Below are 23774 nucleotides of genomic sequence, written 5' to 3'. Positions count from 1 at the left end.
TCTGCTCCATACAGACTTCATGTTAGAGTTGATTTTTATCACTGGAACAGACTCTGGGATTTCTCTCACTGGAACAGACTCTGGGATTTCTCTCACTGGAACCAACCGTGGGATATCACTCAATGGAAGCATTGTGGCAATGCTTTAATCCTTGGGCTAGGAGATACTGCAACCAAAGTGGGCAGAGCCATCTTGGCAGCGTGTGACCGCATATTAATATAATTAGTACTGTCAAATCAAATAGTCATGTTTAATCACATCTAACAGAATGTTCTGTTAATATTAAATATGTGTTTATATTAGACATATAATGTGTGTGTGCATATACAGTATACATATACACATATGTATATGTACAGTATATAAACCAATCAGGCATAACATTCTGACAGGTGAAGTGAATAACACTGATTATATCTTAATCATGGCACCTGTTAGTGGGTGGGATATATTAGGTCATAAGTGAACATTTTGTCCTAAAAGTCGGAAAAATGGGTAAGTGTAACGATTTGCTAGACGACCAGGTCAGAGCATCTCCAAACCTGCAGTGATTAGCATCTATCAAAATGGATCCAAGGAAGGAACAGTGGAGAACCGGCAGCAGGGTCATGGGCAGCCAAGGCTCTTTGATGCACGTGGGGAGTGAAGGCTGACCTGTTTGGTCCAATCAAACAGACGAGCACTGTAGCTCAAATGGCTCAAGAAGTTAATGCTGGTTCTGATAGAAATGTGTCAGAATACACTGTGCATCACAGTTTGTTGAGTATGGGGCTGTATAGCCACAGACCAGTCAAAGTGCCCATGTTGACTACTGTCCACCACTGAAAGCATCAACAGTGGAAACACATGAGCATCAGAACTGGACCATGGAGCATAAGTGGCCTGGTCTGATGAATCACGTTTTCTTTTACATCACGTGGACGTGTGTGTGCCACTTACCTAGGGAACACATGGAACCAGGATGCACTATGGCAAGAATGCAAGCTGGAGGCTATGTGATGCTTTGGTCAATGATCTGCTGGGAAACCTTGGGTCCTGCCATCCATGTAGATATTACTTTGACACGTACCACCTAAGCATTGCTGTAGACCATGTACACTCTTTTTAATGGAAACGGTATTCCCTGGTGGCTGTGACCTCTTTCAGCAGGATAATGCACCCTGTCACAAAGCAAAAATGGAATGGTTTAAGGAGCACAAGGAGTTTGTGGTGTTGACTTGGCCTCCAAGTTTCCCAGATCTCAATCAATCGAGCATCTGTGGGATGTGCTAAACAAACAAGTCCGATCTATGGACCGTCACAACTTACAGGACTTAAAGGGTCTGCTGCTAATATCTCATTGCCAGATACCACAGCACACCTTCAGAGGTCTAGTGGAGTCCATGCCATGCTAGTGGAGTCAGAGCTGTTTTGGCAGCAAAAGGGGGACCAACACAATATTAGGATGATAGTCATAATGATATGCCTGATTGATATATATATATATATATATAAACAAATTTTTATAGATGTGAACAATTGAGATTAATCAATTTGACAGCTCTAAATAATATGTTTTGGTTCTTTGCACTATATCCCATTTCTAAATTTATGTTCTGATATGCAATATTGTAACAGCTAACTTATACTGTCAATATTTGTTGTAATAACATATTCCTGGAATGTTTTATGTTGCATTTCTGCCTTAGAAACAGTGTTACATGTTTGCACAGAGGTTTATGTGTGTGTGTGTGTGTGTGTGTGTGTGTGTGTGTGTGTGTGTGTGTGCGTGGGGGGGGGGTAGTTTCCTCCTGTACAATGTAAATATATCGACTTTTACTTTGACTTAGGTCTTCAGCTCTGTTAGTCGCTATGCTAGTACAAAGTTTGCTTTGCATCCAATCATTGATAAGACCAGTTAATGTTTAAACAGAACACTATAATAACTTAAAGAACTCGGCAGAAGCCCTAAACACTGATTGTTATCTGAGCTCCAGAGATAAATGTTTGTGTTTTACAGGATTGTGCCTAAGACTTATCTCTGAGATAAAGTTTTAGGGGATCAAAGGCTTACAGCATCTGATGTGGCCTAGCATAATAAATAATCTGTTTATATGGTTACTAAATATGACTCATGTTTGGTTTTAAAATAAAGAGGATGAACTGGAATAAGATTGCAATGCAAAAACTGCTCTATAGTCAACTGAGCTGAAGAAAATACTTTAATCTTCACACATGCATAACACACTGTTACTCTGATATTAGTGACCTTGGGTAACTTGTGAGTCAAAGGTCATTACCAGTATTCCCCATTATAAAGGGTTATTGCTATTTAATAACATAATAACATTTAGTTTTGTTGGTGTTCTTAATTCAGAGATGCTAAATCTTATATTTAAATCATGTTTATTTAATAAACAACCTTATAGTAAGTCATATTGAATATATGGTTCCTTGACTTGCTCCAATTTACCCCAGAATTAAATAGCTTGATTGCTTATATCATTGCAAAATGTAATCTATATTATCATTTAGATATATATTTAAATGGATATGTAGAACATCTAACCTTATCCACGTACACTCATGTTCAGCAATATATACTTTATAGCAAATCTATTTGTAGCCTACCAATGACCATATTTATTTCTACAGTATATATCATTGAAAAGAACACATTTTCTCAATCCAAATGTCTTCATTTCATCACACTGTTTCGCACAATAAATGATAGATAGGAAGAAAGAAGAAAAAATTCTGTTTACACAAAAGTTTGGCCATAAAGTGATATTTTTCTTTAAGAGATTGAGCTCAGGATCTGGAAACATCCTCCTTAACCATACAAAAAGGTTAAATCCCTGACCATAACTGTCTGCTCATTTTGAAAATTATCACCCCTGGATCCGGACGCAGAACATCTGGACAGCACATCCCAGAGAGCTTTTAAGACGGAGGAAGCGTTGAGAAGTTCCACAGAGTTTCACGTCAGGATGAACTCAGCACATGTTCTGCAGGCTCTGTGCCTGCTGATGGTTTTCTCCACAGTGAGGGCTCAGCAGGGCTACATGTATGAAACCGGTGAGGAGTGGGTGAATACCTGGCGCCAGGGCTTCAACTTTCAGTGTCCCCATGGTGAGGTCTTAGTGGCAATCAAGAGTTACTTCAGTGAGAAAGAAGGCTCAGACCGCCTGTGGAACTTCGAGTGCCAGCGGACTCCCTACGACTGGGGAGAGCCCAGCGAATGCTGGTGGGACGATATTAACAGAGCCGGGATGGAATGGTATGTCTGTATGTCTGCGGATGCCAGTGTGCTGTCAGACACATGTAGTTCTATGTATATGCTTTTTAAAGTCTTTGCTATTAAACAAAACACATCTGTGAGTTGATAACAGAGGATGTTTTGATAACATGTAGCAGAAAAGACAATGAAAATGACACATTGGTGTTTCTGTCAGTATCATTTTTTGAAAAATGTTTTACATATACAGTAGATGGAACTGAGCAGAATATTTTTGGCATATTTGCCACACAAAAAAAAAAAAAATCTGTTAAAATTATTATTTTAGAACTTTGCACAGTTGAAAGTGTCCAGTCAATACTCATAAATGAATGAAAGACAGCTTTAGATAAAGAACAGAATCCTTTTAGTTTAGTTTTTGGGCAGTTATGTTGTATGACAATGAAATTACACCCTGATCAATTAATATATTTTTATATTAAACAGTGTGTTTAATATTGTGATACATAGAGAATATAGATGAAATATTTTTATCATGTTTTTTGTTGGTTTTTAAAAAAAATTGCACAGTGTCCCATTTCAAGTGTCCAGTGAATTAACATAAATTTGGACAGTTATTTGAAACTTTTTGATGCTACACAGATATTCATTGTGTTGCAAATATTTTTCTGCTGACCATGCCTAAAAAGGTTTGGTGTGCTTGGTTTACACTAAGTGAAGTGGATAGCTCTCTTGCATGTATGATTAGACTCATATGTGAATGTTTACTGAAAGCACTAGCTAATGCTAGCTTTCAGAGTTGAGTGCTTGCTTTGACAACATCATGATAATTTGTTTGTCAGGGGGAAAACAATGAAGGTTTCTTAAATAGGACTGGAGAGAGCCAAGCAGATGTTTGGACCGATCCAGACTTCATAAGTGTCATTTAATCCTTGCCTCAGGTCAGCTGTTCTCAAAAAACCACAAGCCACAGAAGAGATATAATGGCAACACTTTAGTTTAAGAGACTTGTTTACTGCGAAAATGAAACTTTAACAAGCTGCCACAAATATACCTCAGACATGTTTGAATGCACATTTGTGAATCACACAGTACTATAACATCTTATTTAGAAAAACACTATTATTTCAAATTTAAGCTGTGTTACAGGTTGTATTAAAGGCTGTAGTTTTGGGTTTCTTGTTGAAGCACCACAAGGTTGCTTCTCCCATCACAGCAGAACATCTTGGACTCATCTAGATTTGACATGTTATTATTTCGTATTCTCTTCTAATGAACTGTTGTGTGGTCCTGGATACACACTTTTTCAAAAATGGTGCCACTATCTGAAACAGCTAAATCAAATAATCGAGGCAGTATTCTCTCGTTTTTGCCAGGTTTACACAGAGACACTTCTCAGAGTAAAATCTGACCAATTATAGGCTTATGAGACTTAAACTGCACTAAACAGTATTCACTTTGTTATTTTGAACACATTAAGGATTAAACTTTTCCTGGAATAATAAGCTCATTCTGTACTCACAGTGCTGCACTGCCAGGACACGCTATGAATGGATATTTTTATCATTAATAGTTGCTGCTTTGATGTAAAAACATAATGATCAAACTAAAGGTAAACACAAGTATCTACGACAAGCAAAAGCCTATTGTGCACTAGTTTAAACATTATACTGGCTTTCCTTGTCATTCACCTTTGACATGCTGATTTGGAACAATATATGTAGCTATTATGAAAAGGTCTATTCATCTAGAAATTTTGTGTTTGACAGTGCAATAGTCTTTCCTGCATCTAGACTCTGGTTGGCCACAGGAACGTGAATGTTTGCCCAGAAAAGTCCAACATGAAAAATGATTCAGAGCCCTCTCATGATTTTCCCTCTACTACAAGCATTGTCTTGATGTGAGATGTTTGCCTTATTTTCTCCATTTTTTTGTTTCTACTTATGTGATGTGTGGCGTAACACCATAAATGTCAGAGTACATTTATGTGCTTTTTTATTAGTCTTCATATATGGCTAGAAAGACCATTAGATGACTTACAATCCATGTGATTCTCATAACAAAAATGACCTTATTTAACCAGTTCTCTGGCTTGTTATAACAGGAAGAGTGTGGTTGTTGCGATCAGTCTCTGAGGGCATAAGAAACTGTGCGAAGGGCCATTCAGAGTTCCATCAAGTTCTTTCTCCCTCTACAAAAGCAGTGGGAGAATTTTTTCCAGAGGGTTAATTGGACTCTCTTGGTATAGTTTTCCCTGATCTACTGCCGACCTTGTGAGAGTCTGCTGTACACTGCTAGAGCTTTGAGAGGGAATACTGTCTGTCAGTCTTACTGCATGCTGAGAATTATATTATGCAGTCTTATGCTCTTAAGATACATTTCACAAGTTTTGGACTGATAGCCATGGCCAAAATATATTGGTAATATTTGGTAACATAGATACATATGTGTACATCCATGTACTTTTAATAAGCTTTAGTTTTTATATTTCTTGAAAGAAGTCCACATAAAATCACAGAGTGGGGTCAGCACATGCTGAGGCGCACAGTTCGCAGAAGTGACCAACTTTCTGCAGAGTCAATAACTAAAGAGTACCAAACTTTGAGTATCCTTCAGATTAACTCAATGACTCGGATACAGTGGTGTAAAGCATGCCGCCACTGGACTCTAGAGTAGTGGAGACATGTTTTCTTGACTGATGAACCACACTTCTCTGTCTGGCAATCTGATGGATGAGTCTGGGTTTGGCTGTTGCCAGGAGGATGGTACGGGACAGGGGAATTATGTGTGGGGTTATTTTTTTTAGGGGTTGGGCTTGGCCCCATAGTTCCAGTGAAAGGGACTTTTAATGATTCAGCATACCGAGACATTTTGGACAATTTCATACTTCGAACTTTGTGGGAACAGTTTGGGGATGGCCCCTTCCTGTTGCATGTTTCTGTTTCTGTTCCAACATTACTATGCACCAATGCACAAAGAATGATCCATAAAGACATGAATGGGTGAGTTTGGTGTGGAGGATCTTGATTGGCCTGCACAGAGTCCTGACCTTAAACCAAAAGAAAGTCTTTGGGATGAATTAGAGCGGAGACTGCAAGTCAGGCCTTCTCGTCCAACATCAGTGCCTGACCTCACAAATGCGCTTCTAGAAGAATGGTCAAAAATTGAGATGGTCAAAAATCCTGAAGAGTTGAAGCTGTTTATAGCTGCAAAGGGTGCCAAAGAATGGGATGTCATTAAAATTCATGTACATGTAAATTTGAAGGCAGGGAGGCATCAAGCAAAGTCTGAATCTTTTGTTTGCTTCTTCACTTCCTGTCTCTTGAGATACCTTCATCTGATCGATTTTTGAAGGCAGCATATATGTATACATGTATTTAGTCAAGATTACCCTGTAATGTATAGACATAATGGAGCAGTTGTTTACATTTGAATGTATGCTCCTAAATCAAGGACTGCCCTTTAGTTTCTTCTTTCCTTTCTCACTCTTCAAATCTGATTTGCACTATGGCATAGATGACATTCTACTGGGAGGAGGCTATGGCCAATGCGTTAGTGTTGCTATGACAAAGGTTTGGCACTGCTGGTGGCTGGGAAGCAGTGCAGACCTCATGATTGTCTCCCTGTTGTGATGACAACAGTTTGTATGGGCCCTAAACAAGCAGCAACCATAAATAAACCTGCATTTATAGAAAATCTTCAAAACTACTCCCAGTGTCACAGTCACCTTAGGGATGATATTTGCAGAGTTTACAAACTTGAATGAAAAGCAAATTCAGTCTTCTAATTATTGGCTGATTAAATACATTTAGATTGGCTTGTAATGAAATGTAAAAACTATAACAGGTAAACATCTTTCTACTGTAACAAACATAACTATGCTGCTATTCATAGTCAAAAGTCAAAGTTAATCATACCTGTGGAAATTTAAAAGGGTTAAATTGGCTAACAAACAATTTGTTGGACTAAAAAGGACTACCACTTTTACATATTTTGTGATTGCTGTTTAATAGTCATTTGAAACAGCAAACGGCCGTTTCAGCAGTAATGAAAAGATTTATCTTGAACTCTGTCATGGTACCTTAATTAAAAAATGTAATAATCAATAAAAAAATTATTTATACCTGTATATTACACTGTAATCCAATTGGATCAGTGGTTTGGAAAATAATTAGATGATTCAGATGCAGCGCGCCATCTGTCCTGACTGTCACAGTGTATTATGGGTATTCTCCAGCCAAAGAATTTGAGTAAATCATTGGATATTTCTGTCAACCAATTTGTTCAAAAATAGTCATTTGTTCAGGAAAAAAACCTTGATCAAAGATCGCAGGGATTTTTCATTAACAAAGCAAAAACCAGCAGCCCAGCAACAGACAAAATAAATGGAAACATTGTGTCTAAAATGTAAGTGATTTTGTATTAACTTCTCATTTATTTAACTGTTGTTCAATAGCAATATCTCACTCGCAATCATGCTGTTTTTCCCCCAAATATCTCCTATAAGGGCCTGCAGTATTGGATTGGACAGCAAATTACTCTTGGGAACAACCTGTGGAAAATCCAAAAGATCAATTTCAAGATCTTCATTTAAAGTCCTGTAATGACTAAACAATATTTTGTGAATGGAGCCAGAAAAAGGGACATACATGTGTGTCAGGCACACGTTGCTCTTGCTGTTTTAGTCAGCCCTTTAGTATAAACAGGAAGATGCACACAATACAAGGTCAATAGTTAAAGGTAGGCACACCTCAAGAGCAGATGTCATATGTGAGACAGCTTCTTTGAATCCACGGAAAACACAAATATTCCAAAGCTTTGTTTTGAATTATTCATATTCATTTAACAAATAACAAAGTGTGTATTGTTCAGCCCCTTCCTGCTATATATAAAAGCCATATTTGTACTGTCTACAGGTCCTCGGTTTGCACTAACAATGGGCTGGTTGCTGGCATTCAAAGCCGGTACTTTGAAGCGGTTCTGGATCGAGAATGGCAGTTCTACTGCTGTCGATATGCCCGCAGATGCCCGTATTCCTGCTGGTGAGTCTTAAATCACCAAATGGTGACCTAATATACTCATGCAAGTTAGGTGAATGCGATTTCACCAAGTATAGGGGTGAGGTCAGCTAAAATGGGCCAGATTTTGGTAAATGACTTATAATACCATCAAATAAGCTATGCATGAGATCTAATTATATTTTTATAAATTATCATGGGTCTCTTAAATATGTATATACATTTTAAATGTGAAAAAGTATAATTGTTTTAAAATTATGAGAGTATAAGCTGGTACCTTCTCGAGCCACAGCATAACATTCAGGTAAAATGGGCCAGCTTTTCGGGTAAAATGAGCCAATATAAAAAGAGAACAAAACAAATAATTTTGGCTGAAATAATTTTATTTTTAACAGTAAAGTGACTACTGTCTTTAGTGTGCCACAAAAGCACCATAAAAAGTATTTAATTAAACAGAAAGTCGAACAAATATTTCATATAAAAAATGCAATTAAAAATGAACTGATCACATTGTATAGGTTTGTGTTTCTGTGCATTAGTGTCTTTTGTGTGCATGCCAAATATTTTGTTAAAGATATAAAAAAATAAAAAATAAAAAAATCTGTGTATGTGTGTGTCTATGCAGCCCATTTTAGCTGAATACTGTGGCCCATTTTAGCTTAACCAGCCATTTCTGCATAAAATGATCCTATTCACAAAAATCGAAGTTTCTTTTTTAAATTAAACTTTTCTATTTGAAAGAGCATGACAAAAACAGGTTCATAAACCTTTGCTTTGTTGGTGGCTTACTTATAATTGCTTCAGTACCCTTATTTATGATGGATGAAATGTACTATGTCAGGCTCACTTACCTTGCTATTTCTCTGACAGGCTTCATGTAACACTCTGCTCTGCCTACCATAAAAAACTCAGAGCAATCAAATCTATTGTTACACGTCAACAAGTGTTGAAGCAACAATGCAAGATCAGTCATTGTGATAGGTTGTAAAAATTTGAAGAGATATGATGCTACAACCTTATTTGGAGCATTTTACCTGATGGCCCATTTTACATGAGTTCACCCACATGTTCCTGGATCCTTTTTTATCTTGAAACAACATTCCAATCAGATTTGAGGGACACGGTTACATTAAACCCTAATGCTCAAAATAATTAAATGGGTGAGTAGGATAAACTTATATTAAACAAATTCAGTCAAACTCACTTTTATGAGTCACTTTCTTTTTCTTTCACAGAACTGATATGAATGAATATATATATATAGCTAGTAAACTCAACTGTTTCATTGTTTTGAGTTTTATAAAATACTTTATTTTAATTAAGATTAACTAAAGTTTAACAAACTGGTCTGGGATTTATATTTTCCAGCACGCTTTGCCCATGGCACTTGAAATGGAGAAATGAAGTGCTGTATAATGTTTTTTTTTTAGCATGATTAATGTAAAGTGGGATATTTGGTGGTGATTAATGTTTTGTTTCTGAGTTGAGTTTCTGTTAATGTGGGTTTTGGTGAGTTTTCATCACACATAAATGCGTATAAATAGTACGAGTGTGCAATGTCGTGGAATATATACGCCAAAACTCATTTTGGCGTGCATATGATACGCTGTTTTTTCATGTGCATATGATACGCACTTTATGGCGTATATATGACACGCTCTCTTGGGTAGGTTTAGGGTAGTGGGGTGGGGGGTTCGTAGTATAAATTCCACGACATTGCACACTCGTACTATTTATACGCATTTTTTGTGAGATCCGGCTGCTTCATATTGCTGCACTCATTCAGCAAGTGCTATATCATGCTATTGTTCAAATGCTAGTGAACTAGTAAGTTAGCATTTTCAGAATTAGCTTGTTATAGCTAGCTAAGTTTATACTAATAAAAATGTTCACAATGAGGTTTCATGAAATTGTAAGTTTAGGCTTACAACCAGGGTTCAGTTTTTCTACATCCATGTTATTCACTTATGATTTCCCTCTGATTTTAGGGATAAGGGTTAGATTTAGCCTTGCTCTGCACTCTTACATACTTCCTATCAATTTTCATTTTCCTTCTTAAACTTCAACAGAGTACCCGCTATCAAGGAAGTTAACGCCTGTCAACGGAGAGTGGCCAGACTCTGTTCAAATGAAATGAACGGGAGTCTGGTAGGACCAGGCTATAGATTTAGAAAATTGGGTTAGGACAAAATTTTCGAGCAGAACTGCTCCAGGATCAACAAAATATGATGATGTCTAACCTGTCAAAATCACAGTGAGCCATACGGTTACTGAAAAACCTCTACACGTACACACCTCAAATTATTCACTGTAATGAGTATTAGGATTATGTGTCCTCTGGTAATTCGATTAAAACTAGACAATAGGATGTCTTCCAGATAATCATTTTAATTGCATTTTGGTGGGTTATGCACAGGAAGACGTCTGATGTTCCAGAGTACCACAGAGAAGAGGGAGAGATGGTAATTCCCAGTTACGGCTACTTCATAAGAGGGGCTCAAACTACTTTCAGTGGTGTACTGAGGTTTGCAAACACTTCATCTTCCTTTGCATTTGTAGCTGGAGGGTTTGTCTCTAATGCATTTTTGTCAAGATAGCATCCATTTTATAACAGATGCATGAATTGTTTTATTGGCTGTTAATGCGTATATAATAAAATGTCCTTTTGTGGGAGCTAACAGCCTAACAGCCTGTTTATCTTTTAATGCTTTGCAGGGATCGGCAGTGGAAGTACATCTTGTGCAGAATGACAGACTTTGATTGTCAATTTGAAAATTTCTAGACTGCATTCATCACATAATGTCCTTATCGACACATGTTAAATGAGCACTTAAAAGTCACTACAAGAGCATTTAGAACAGCACTCACAGAAAACATGACATTCTTAAAAAAAAAAGTATTAGCTTGCTTACAAATGATTGTTTTCTCTGTCTGTAAGTCAGCATGGACTGCCATGTTCTCATATTTCACTTATTTCTGTTATTTCCATGTTTACAACTCATTTGTAATCATTTTAAAATATAAAATATCTAAAGAAAAGGAACATAAACATTTTTATATTGGTGTGTATTATGAATAAGCTGCACATACATTTATGCTATGCAACCTTGTATTAAAAACTGCATGAAGTTAACAAAAGTTTGGACACTTTGAGTATCAATGATATAGCAGTGTAAAAGTTTACATTACATTACCACACTAAAAACACTTTTGCTGACCATTTAAAATGTTGCTATATATTTTGCAAGGCATTTTTGAATGGTTGTTGAAGTTAAACTTTTAAATAAAGGTCTCAAACACTCCTTTAAACATTGAACTCTTTAGGGAAATGGGTTGAACCAATAAAGCAAAGGTTTCTCCCATGGTCTGCTTGGTTTTTTTTCTTTTTCCTGCATTGTGCAACACTCATGACGGCTGTTTACCTCCTTATCCTGTCTCCATCTGTTTTCTGTTTTGCTTGAACAAGGGACTTATTTCTCCAGTGGATGTGTCCAGATTACATTGGATCTCTGTGTATATGTGTAAATGTGCACAGATGTATTTTTAGGTATACTAAATACATCATCTACCACTTTGTGAGTGTTTGAGAAATTCCTGCAGTAATTCCTGCAGAATTACGTTTTTGCATTTATTTGTGTATACCGGTAATATTCCAGAGATCTTTTTTGAAGATTTTTTGGTGAGCATAATGCACTATTTAAAAAAAAATCTTACTGAGCCCAATCTTTGAAATACAAATTGATACAGTATATAACAATCTAGTTCATTAATTGAGTCAGATGTTAATTCAGTTCAGTCAATGATTCGTTGGACTGTTTCAAGCAGACAGTTCATCCTTTTAAATTATTCATTAAAATAACCATTCATTCAGGAATCAGACTCTTCTTTCTTTTCTTGATTTACTAAAAAACACTAGCAGTCATTTGTTGATGAATCGGACAACACTGATCACGATGTATGTTTTTGCATGGAGCCTGCAAGGTCAGCTCAGTAGAACTACTACTTTACTTTATTTTGCATCGTATCTAATAAATACGGCACACTCACATTTCCAACTAAACAGAAGAGGCTGAAGATCCCTTGCTTCTCAAAGGAGGTGCAGGAAACACTGATGTGTGTTTTTGCCTTGCCTGGGTGTGTCTTTCTTAATGAGTGAGACAATTATAGGTTGGATGAGGGTGTTTGGGATGGAGATCATGCCCGAGTTTAAATAGAGCAAACACATTTTATGTTGAGTGGGCATGTAAAACATGAAGTAGACTGCAGAAGTTTGCAAAATAGATTTACTATGTTCTGTGCATTTGCATTGTTGTTTTGCCAGAGATCAGGGCCTTTTATGAAATAGGGTGAATGTTTTTGCCATTGAGATGACTTGGAAAACCTGTCACCTGGTAACCCTGTATTCACCCTATAGAATAGTAGCATTTTTGGATGTATACTGTATACACACTGATCAGTGTTATGTTGTTCCTCCGCTTGCTGCCAGAACAGCCCTGACTCACTTAGGCATGGACTCCACTAGACCCATGAAAGAGCACTATGGTATCTGGTACCAAGATGTTAGCAGCAGATACTTTAAGTTCTGCAAGTTGTGAGATGTACCTCCATGGATCGGACTTGTTTGTTCAGCACATCCTGCAGATGTTCGATTGGATTGAGATCTAGGGAATTTGGAGGCCAAGTCAACACCTCAAACTCGATGTGCTCCTCAAACCTGAACCATTTTTGCTTTGTGACAGGGTGCATTATCCTGTTGAAAGAGGACACAGCCACCAGGGAATACTGTTTCCAAGAAAGGGCGTCCATGCAGCAATGTTTAGGTTGGTGGTACGTGTCAATGTAACACATTGATGGCATGATCCAAGGTTTCCCAGCAGATCATTGCCCAAAACATCACACATCCTCCGCCGGCATACCTTCTTCCCATAGCACATCCTGGTTCCATGCATTCCCAAGGTCAGAGACGCACACACCAGGCCATCCACGTGTTGTAAAAGAAAATGTGATTCTTCAGACCAGACCACCTTTTTCCATGGTCCAGTTCTGATGCTCATGCGCCCACTATTGACGCTTTCAGCGGTAGACGGGGTCAGCATGGGCACTCTGACTGGTCTGTGGCTATGCAGCCCCATACGCAACAAACTGTGGTGCACAGTGTATTCTGACACCTTTCTATCAGAACCAGCATTCACTTCTTGAGCAATTTGAGCTACAGTAGCTTGTCTGTTTACTCCCCACATGCATCAATGAGCCTTGGCCGCCCATGACCCTCTCCTATATATATATATATATATATATATATATATATATATATATATATATATATATATATATATATATACACACAAATGCATAACCTCCTTTTGCTCTCACTGAAAATGTTTTGGCCATCTGGTAACTTGAAGTTAGTGAATGGAGTTAAGGAGAGGGTCATCAGTGACCAGAGCCAGATTCTGTCCAGCAGTTTTTCTACTCCCCTCTACTGTAGACGTGGTTGGGTGTAAGCCAGTGGCTCTCAACACTGTTTATTTATGGCAGCTGCCGACTTGAGGCATGCAGCCAAGCATCACAAAATGACATGGCTGTACCCAAGTCAAACCTTCTCTTTGGGGACAGCCGACACTGTCTGCGACTTACTGTGCACTTCTACAGGAACAGACCACTGTAGAGGGTTCAACAGGCCAGGCCAGGCCACACTTTCATTCAGGCTGCTCTGCCGTTTTCTCCTGCCTTCTTTCTTTGTGAGTTTTAATTACATGGGTTTACATACATGCATTATCAATAGCCAAATTCTGCTTGAATGGCAATGTTGTAATTATGGTTGTTTGCAGGAACGAGAATAAAACTTTGTTAGAGTGGTGATGGGTTTTGGAACCTGCGCTCAGCTGTAATTATGGGATAAATTTGATGAGACGCCACATTTAAGAGCAGGAGAAAATAAACAGATGCTAAATCCGATGAAAGCTTTGAAAAAAAGGGCGACTGTGAGGGTTTACTACTTAAGACAAACAAATTTAGCCAATGGGATGTTCCAGAAGAGGTTAAGTTAACATTTAGAGGATTTGCTTTTGTGTACTGTAAATTGAAGTGCAGAATGCAAATGATTAAAAAAAGACAAAGAACGAAACTCTCTGTCTCTCTTTTTATTATATCATAAACTTCATAATTGTCATGTGAAGTACAAGATGATGGAGCAAGTGGCAGTGAATGTGCTTTATTACAATCAGAGGTAAAATATACAAAGATTGTTGATGAAGTTGATGAATGAGTATTACAGTAATATCAAGCTATGAATAACACCTCTAATAATATTCTTTCCTTGCAGAGCTCTTAGAGGATTCGGGTCATACTCATCAAACAAAACAATGTGGGTATTGAGGATATATATATGTATATATATCCTCTCACGTGTGTAACTACTTGTTACAACTGAGGTATGCAGCAAAGCATTTGTAAAGCCACAACACGCACAACCTTGAGGTGGATGGGCTACAACAGCAGAAGACCCCTCCGGGTACCACTCATCTCCACTACAAATAGGAAAAAAAGGCTACAATTTGCACGAGCTCACCAAAATTGGACAGTTGTATTAGTAGTATTTATTTTTTGTTAAATATCTATGGTAGAAAAAAAACATTTAGATAACTAGGTGCAAATAAACATGCACGTTAAAAACTAAATATATGTAGTGTCACAAAATATTTCTTAAGTTAATTCATGACAAAAAGGTGTGCAGCATTGTCAATTAACCAACCCCACTAATATCAATAGTAATATTTAAACATTTAACAAACATTTAAAATTTAGCAAAATATAATTGTTACAATTAGTGCATTATCATAAACTAAAAATAACAAAAACAAAAAAAATTGTTTTTTAATATAGTTTAATGTTATTTTATAAATATGGGTATTGGGTAAATAATTGGGTATTGTTGGTTCATAAAACATTAACCAGAGCTTGTGTCAACAAATTAAATTCTAAAATGTATTTGTATTTAAAGAAGCAAAAATGCTACCTATACAGTGAAATATATTACATGTTTTAACATGATATTATATGTAATTTTATTGTAAAATACCATCATATAAGTGGTTTTGGTAAGTAAAAACTATGAATGACCATATCATTTATGGTGAAAAACAATAAAAAGACATTCCATTCCCAGTAGTCCCTGAAAGACACATAACGATTATATTTTATTTCAGTTGTTATGTTTCTTATTTGTTTTATCAGTAATGTACATGTGCATTACCCTGATTGTGTCTTTGTGCTTATGTCCCTGTGCCCCATGAGTATTAGCCATGTTTTATGTAAAAGACACTTACGTTGAATTCATCATGTGGCTTTCTGTTTTACCCTTTTGTATTATTATAGTGGTTATCTGTCAATTTTAAGGGGGGAAAACAAAAAAAGATATTGGCAGTTCAAGCAGATAGAAATATTAACATTATATCACTTAAAGGGAAAGTTCACCAAAAAATTAAAATTACTCTTACTCTATAAAATTATATATGATTTACTCTCCCTCTAGCCACCCTAGGTGTATATGATATTCTTTTTTCGGATAGATACAATCAGAGTTATATAAAAAAATGTCCTAAGCTTTATAATGGCAGTGAATGGTAGCCCAAAATTTGAAGCCCAAAAAAGTGCATCCATCCATTATAAAAGTAATCCACACAGCTCCAGAGGGTTAACAAAGGCCTTCTGAAAAATATCCATATTTAGCTCATTTTAAAGAAAAATATCTATCTTCAATACATTTTTGAGTGAGCTATCCCTTTAATGAAACACATGGTTATAAGTTGTAAAATATAGAGGGATCAATATGCTATGTGGCACTGATATTGCTTCTTTTCTCTCTGTTGTTCAGCAGGACAAAAAATATCTCAATGGTTGAAGAGAAAACAGAACCTTACCGAGCTCCCACTGTGGTATAGGTCAGTGTAAATACCACCATCCCATTCTTTCTGCAGGAGAATATATCCACTTTCAACTCTAAGGGTCTAGGTTACCTATTAAAAATACTACACCCCTAACCACTTCAATGTGTGAACACTTGTATAAAGACACAGACGTGTAAGTGAAGTGTAAGTGGCTTCCACTCCAAAGTTTTCTGCTAGGACAATGATAATATTTCACTAAAACAACAACAACAAAAATAATGTAGCATTATTAAGATCTGCTGGGCGTTGGGAATCGACTTTTGTGACCTCTTAGGTAACCTCTGTGGTTAATAGTGGGAGAAAGCTGGACACACCGAGTCACTTGTGTTAATGCTTATAGAGCAGATTTAAGCTCAACCAAGAAACCTGACTCTGCTGACCTTACATACTCCACAACATGCTCATTCCTTCCTCTTTTCTCCTTTCTGTCCTCCCTCCTTACTCCATTGTTCTTTGTGTCCAGTCACAAGACACATCGGCAGTATACAGGAAAGGTGAAAGCCGGAATCCTGCCTGATAATGTCTCATTTCCAAGCTGTCATCAAGTTTTCATTGCCTTACGCTCATACCTGTACGACAACACGAAGATACATGCTGAATCCACATGAATACGCCACACACCGGATCGTGACCTCTATGTTTCAAGGTCAAATTTCAAACCGACAAGAATCAATGTTTCTGAAATTTGCTCTTGTCATTTCCCCTCCTGTGCTCTACCTTTATTAGAAATGTTCATTTTTGCATTTTTGATCACATCAGTGAGCGGAGACCTTGACAAAGTTCACTGACTTGAAGAAGAAGTGTTCTGTACTTCAAGGTGTGTGTTCACGAGAGAGTAGGCAGGACTACAGGTGACTGAACTTTCTGAGAAATCTGTCAACAATTCTTGTCATAATTACTATAAGAATACATGGATACGAGTCTCCAGGAATTGCTTTCTCCTTGAATACAAGGTTATTTTCTGAGAACAACATATTTGGATTTTATTGCAGCCTATTTACAATGTTTTAAAGGCAACAGAAAGCATAAAGTATGTTGATTTCGGTCCTTTGATAGAGCTTTGCATATCAATAGGTTTTTTTTCCAAATGAGTGGTTTGTGATTGTTTTATTCACCATCACATCTATCCAAGCAATGTCAGCATTGGGTCACATCTATTGTGGTCCTTCGGGAAGCAGCCTGCTGGTGGATTCTGGGAAACAGAGAGGCCCCTAGTTATAAGATTAACCAGTACCGCCTGTTTGCTCTCAGTGTGATTTGAGAGTCATCTGACAAAGGGCTTATTATTAGGGGCTACATTGTGAGATTGAAGTGCATGAATCACAGTTTTACAGCCTGTGATGGCACAACCAAATGAGATGCTGTGACTAAAACTGCCCAAAACTAATCCTTATTTAGGTATTGTGTTGCCACTAAAGAATAACGGTGATACCCTCCTGATTTATTTATGCTGTCAGGTAAGAATTTAAATAGAATATCTATTTTTAATAAGGGTGAATGTAATGTTCTATTTATTTATACTGTCTGTGAAAAATAGGAAGCATTATATACAATAAAGACAACATTAAATACTAAATGTTTTTATGTTATCATTAGGATAGCATGTTAATAGCAAAAAAAATATAAATAAACAGGTTCCACTTAATTATATAAAGAGATACAGTTCAAATGTTTGAAAGAAGCCTCTTATGCTGCATTTATTTGATCTAAATAGTAATATTGTGAAATATTATTACAATTTAAAATAAGTTTCAAAGTGGAATTTTCAGCATTATTACTCCAGTCAAAACATTGTGCTGTTTAATATAAACCATGATAATTTTTCTACATTCTTTGATAGAAATAACAGATATAAATTATAATTTATAAATGTCACTTTGTTTGATTGAATGCATCCTTGCAGAATAAAACGATTTAAAAAAAAAAAAAAAAACTTTGTATATTAACAGTTGTATATTATCAGTTTCAAATTGATGAACTTTATTTTCATAATACAATATAAGGATAACAGTAATGATGCAAATCTCCCAATACGTACGTACAAATAAAAATATATATATTTTAAAGGTCCCATTCTTAGCGTGTTTTCGAAGCTTTGATTATATTTACAGTATGCAATATAACATGAGTTCATGTTTCGTGTGTAAAAAAACACAATTGACTTATCTGTACAGCGCTGTTTTCTCGTTCCTAAAAACGGCCTTATGATTTCCTTGTTCTATGAAGTCCCTCCTTCAGAAATACATAACGAGTTCTGATTGGGCCAGCACTTCCCGTGTTGTGATTGGCAGCTTAGCGCACTTTGCCCGGAAAGGTCTCGCCTCTTACCATAACGGGGAGATGCAAGCGCTAAATGCGCGCTCTTCTCCACGTGGGAGAGCAACAAGACCACGCCCCCTATTTTGCGTGTTCTTGTGGAGGGTTAGTTAACAAACGGTTCTAGTGACGTCATTACATCCCTGCACTTCCTGCTGTAGTCCAAACCAGCCGTTCGCTGTAGGCTTTGAAAGGGAACTTCTGTTAAATAAAATATCTCGCTTGGGATTGAACTTTGAGCTTTATAATTTACAGGTATTATTTATGCTCTAACAGCAACATTACACACTAACTAAAGTTTGAAAGATGGAATCGCGAAGAACGGGACCCTTAAAAATCACAAAACTGTTTACATTTTTATTTTATTATACTTAATTATTTCTCCGTTCTGATTCCTTTCTGCGGATCCTTAGGGATCTGCGGACTCCAGTTTGGAAGCCTACATTAGCTGTGAGAGACAGTGAAGTCAATGGAAACAGTGGCAGTACTTTGATCCTACAACACTTCATTCTCAAGGCATGGGAGTCCATGACTGGCTTGCGTAATGGAGTGGGGGGTGTGGGGGAATTTCAGGGTGTTACTAATCCTATGCTTTGGCTATAAGCCCATGGAAAGACAGCATCTCCATTTTCCCAGCATGGTCTTAAACTGGACTCATCCCTGTTCTCTTACCAACTCTCCATGTTTTCCAAAGCATCGTGAAATATTCCTGACCAAGCAACCAAAATGCATCTATTAGATGTCTTTAATTCTGGAAATGCACGAGCAGTTCATATTCCAATATAAAACATCAAACAGACTTTTAAAGCAAAGCTCAAAAAATATTTGAGTTAATGATTAGTTTTTAATCAGTCATTTGTATAGGTTGAATATTTCGGATATGCTTACAGGAGGTCTTGCCGGTGTTTCAAGGTTACATGCAGGCTTGTAAACTCCTTGTGCCTCTGGGATTTTTCCAGTAGCCTACAGAAAGTCACCTTGTAGCATGCATCGTCCTCTCCTGGACACAGTTTGAACAGGGCACTTGGACATTCCATTCTCTTTAATGCTCAAAACTGCTTCACATGACCTTTAGTACCCTTATGCAACCCTGTAAATACAGGTTAGCCTGGGAGAGACAAATGATGTTACTCTCTTTAAGTGGCTTTTTGTCAGCATGAATGTTGTGCATAAACTTATGAGGAAGCTTTTATCCTAGGCAAAGATTCCAAATGTTGGATTTTTTGATATATCCGAACAGCTGTATTAAAAAGCGTACCTTTTATAAGCTGGGTCCACATTATCAGGAAGGAACTTCTGGTGAACATCAGGGTTGGATGTGTTGATTCAAAACCTCAGTTCAGTCTTTACTTCCTCTGAAGCAGTTAAAAGAGTTTGTCTTCCTGTGTGACCTCACAGAACCCCCATATCCTTTTACTTCCTCACAGGAAAACAGAACCCAAATTATTATCTATATTTTGCCTTGAATTACAGGAATATTCAAAATTCAGTACAAGTTAAGCTCAGTGTACAGCATTTGTGGCATAAGTTTGACTACAGCAAAAATAAATTAAAAATAATTTGTATTCATGTATCCCCCTTTTCTTAAAAAAAGGAAAATCTTGGTAAAATAAACACTTTATTTTACAGTGTCCTTGTTACATTAAATGTACTTAGGCTACTATAGTAAAAACAGTAAATTATAAATAAATTAACCCTTAACCAAACCCTAACCCTACATTTTGTTGTTGTAGCCACAGGATATGCACATACAAGATTTTAGTGAGAAAACTGCTTACAATGACAACTTAATGTCGTAAATTCTAAAACAACTGTTAAAAAAACTTTACATAAAAAGCTTTACAGATCAAATAACTCACAGTTGTAAAACAATTAATGTAGGTGAATTTGTAATAGTATGACCTTACTTGCTTTTATATCCTTCAAAAAAATTGACCCCTTTCACTTCAATTGAAAGGGCCAGCTTTACAATTTCAGTAAGTTACAAGTTCAGTACTTACAAGTTCAGTAAGTTCATTTAAGTATCTTCAGCTTTACTTGTTCATCTTAACTTGTGCATAACCCGAAAATATTTATTGCAGTTGACTTGTTGTTTATGTGAATCGTTGGGTCTGATGTTTGAATGTACATGTTTGCATTTTGCACTGATATTGTCTGCAACACTAACAGTATCAGTATGTTTTTGCACCCACTGTATGCAACATTGGAGACCCCCAGAATGTTCTATAATGCTCAGACACATATTCAGGCCAAATTTAAACTACTACATACATTTATCTTTCTCCCCGAATGACCTAATCCGACATGCTCTTCCACAGTCTGCCCGGTGAGAATACATACACGTCTTATAAATAGGTTCTCTGATTACAGAGAGAAAAATCTAGGCAGATGCACTCGCTCTCTCCCAGGTGACCCCTGATGGAAAACTATGTCTGCTCAGTTAAACATACTCAGCCTTGTCCCATAGAAACAAGTGTGACAAATGTGATCTCTTTAGCAGCAATGAGAAATAATGAGATTTTTTTGCTGAGGTTTCTGCTTTTCTATTTTTTTTTATCCTGTAAAACCCATGCACCTTAGCTCACATGTGTGGACCTAGTTTCTTTGGTATATTTTTATTTCTGATGTTAGGAAATATTGGAGACAAAGTTGATAATTCTGATATAATTATATAATGTATAGTTCACAAAAATGGACATTTTGCAGCATTTACTCACCCTCATGTTGAAACAAAGCATGATTGTCTTACTCTGTGGAAAATGAAAAGTAATTTTGAAATAACATTGGGCCCCATTTGACTTTCATGGTATGGAGAAACATTGTACGAGAAAAAAAAGAACATCATAAAGGTTGGGAATGGCGTGTCATGTGAAAAAAAGGGATTTTCACTTTTGTGTGACCTATCCCTTTAAATTAAATCTAGTTGAGTTAGGAAAGAGCAACTTTAAATCAATAACATTTTCCTCTGGTCATTTTTTTGTTTTTCTTTACTTCCCTTCTTCTGCTACGTTTTCCTTCTTCCAGGCATATTTCATTATTACAGTGAAACTTAAACTCCAGAAACATAAATGAAACTGCTTTCTTTAATCTAGCCTATACTTCTTCCAATTTCTAAATCCATTCATTCATCCCTGTCATTGTCTTTGTGTATAATGCAGCTCTTCTCTGGCTTCTTATGCCTGGATTGGCTAGCTGACGCTGTGTTGAAGCTGAGGAAACATAAAAGACTAAGTATGATCCCAGCAAACCAGTTCGTTCCAGTGAAAGGAAGTGTTAGTCACATACCCGGTATTTATTGCAAGCCGCTTCACTTGACAAACAAATAAAAAGAGCTGTGGCTTTGGCTAATTTAAAGGTAAAGTGTGTCATTTCTGTGCTGTTAACATCACCTAAAGGAATTACAAAAACATTGCCTATTTTCAAACATGTTTCTCCAAGTACTTCCCCTGCATGTTATTGTTCTAGGCATAAGCTAGAAAGCCTTTAAACTTTTTTATTATAATTTTTTTAAGTTATACACTTTCATACCAAACTACAATTGGGTGTGAGAACGACATACAAAAAAAGTTCCCAGCACAATTATTGCTAATTATTGTTAATTTGTGGCCGGATCCACAAAAGAACCCTCTGTTCTTTAAGAAAATGTGGAGGATTTTCCACTACACCTAACTGTGATCTGGCCTTGCGTGTGTTTTTTCCACATATTTACTGAAAATATGTGTTCGGCAAATCAAGGCTGGTGTAAGCAGTCATACATCTCAGAATGAGTAAATACACATAACATACTGAATCCCTAAATCCATATGCACAGGGAAACATGTGACGTGTTTACCTGCATGTCTTCCTTGTGACTTCCAGGTGCTGACAAAAATGTCAGCTTTTTCTAAACATCCCCTCTCTCATGTTTGAGTCAGCTCTGTTCTTTTTCTGCTTATCTCTGCTCCGTATTTGCACTTCAGGTTTGACTGTTTATACTAAAAATCCAGAGCAAAGATGCTGGTCTATTTAATAGAGCTGTTTATTACTGGAATGACCTTTCAACGTCCATAAAATCAGAATTGTACCCGATTTTTTGGAATAAAACAATAAAAAATGAGAACATGCATATTTAATAAAGGTGCAGAGGAGGCTGGTGGTGAAAGATTTGTCTTGTCATATTTTGCAGTGTTGGTACACTGCACAAAATGCACTATAAAATAAATGTTAAAGATAGAGAATAAAATGAGTTTCATTTAAATTAGGAAGCAACTTGATTTAGATACATAAGTCGAATAGGAGTTGTTTTTAGCTGAGCACCACATACTTATTTTGAGTGCAATGCTACGCTTAATATTCATTGTTTGCATGAATGGTAGAAAATTATCTTTTCAAACTAGACTGACAAGTTGGAAAGAGAAACTGTTAGGCTGTTGCTTGTACCATTGCTAGGTGGTTGCTATGGTATTAAGAATGGTTGCTAAAGTGCTGCTAAGTAGCTGCTAGTGTGTTGCTAGGGTATTTTGGGTGGAAAGATAGTTATTAAAAATACACAAGAGCACTTGCCAGACTTGTGTGAGCAATTCCCTCTCCTCATACAGTCATGATAAAGTTAAACCTTGCATATCCACGCTAAATAGTATTGAATATGACTAATGTCACATACGATTTAGGATGAATAGTATGCACAAGGAGATCAAAGCTCAACAAGGACCGATGTCTTGCCATATACTGTAACAAGAAGCTGTAACAGCGACCCCTTTCTGTAGACAACAGGAAGCTCATCTCTCTCCCTCTCTCTCTCTCTCTCTCTCTCTCTCTCTCTCTCTCTCTCTCTCTCTCTCTCTCTCTCTCTCTCTCTCTCTCAAAATGACAAAATAATAATAATAAATATTGCCAAAGCATTAAAACATCATAATGGTTTAGAACATCTGAACCTTTAGCAAGTATACTTGCCCTCATATCTTCCGTTTGAATGATACAAGTCTATTACACTCTATTGTACAGTAGTCCACAAATTTCATGCCTGAAAATAATTTAAAGATGTAAATGACTAAGTGATAACAGGCAGCACGATATTCTCTGAATTTATAGAAATATTGTTTTCTAAAATTGACTATTAGGCTATACATGATTGCTGCCAAACAGCTTTCCACCTGTGATTAAGAGTATGTGTACTTCAGTCATTATGAAGAGTGACTTTATCAGTTCGGCAGGTCAGAAGTGTGCAGGGCGACTAAATGGGTCTTCCCAATGGAAGGAATGTATCAGTGATAAGGATGGACGAATAGGCTGTGG

The 23774-nt window shown here is 36.8% G+C and overlaps 1 protein-coding gene across 1 annotated transcript; it reads left to right on the top strand.

Annotated features, from left to right (window-relative positions):
• The first annotated feature begins 2890 nt into the window (after window positions 1–2890).
• Window positions 2891–11373, top strand: dpt (dermatopontin). Its single transcript, XM_067459689.1, has 4 exons — window positions 2891–3259; window positions 8134–8259; window positions 10652–10759; window positions 10951–11373. Exons 1-4 carry the CDS (start codon window positions 2970–2972, stop codon window positions 11015–11017), a joined length of 591 nt encoding a protein of 196 aa, XP_067315790.1. The 5' UTR covers window positions 2891–2969; the 3' UTR covers window positions 11018–11373.
• Window positions 11374–23774: the final 12401 nt, after the last annotated feature.

Source organism: Pseudorasbora parva, chromosome 12 (assembly GCF_024679245.1).
Source record: "Pseudorasbora parva isolate DD20220531a chromosome 12, ASM2467924v1, whole genome shotgun sequence".
NCBI lineage: Eukaryota > Metazoa > Chordata > Actinopteri > Cypriniformes > Gobionidae > Pseudorasbora > Pseudorasbora parva.
This window is presented reverse-complemented; position numbering and strand designations above follow the sequence as displayed.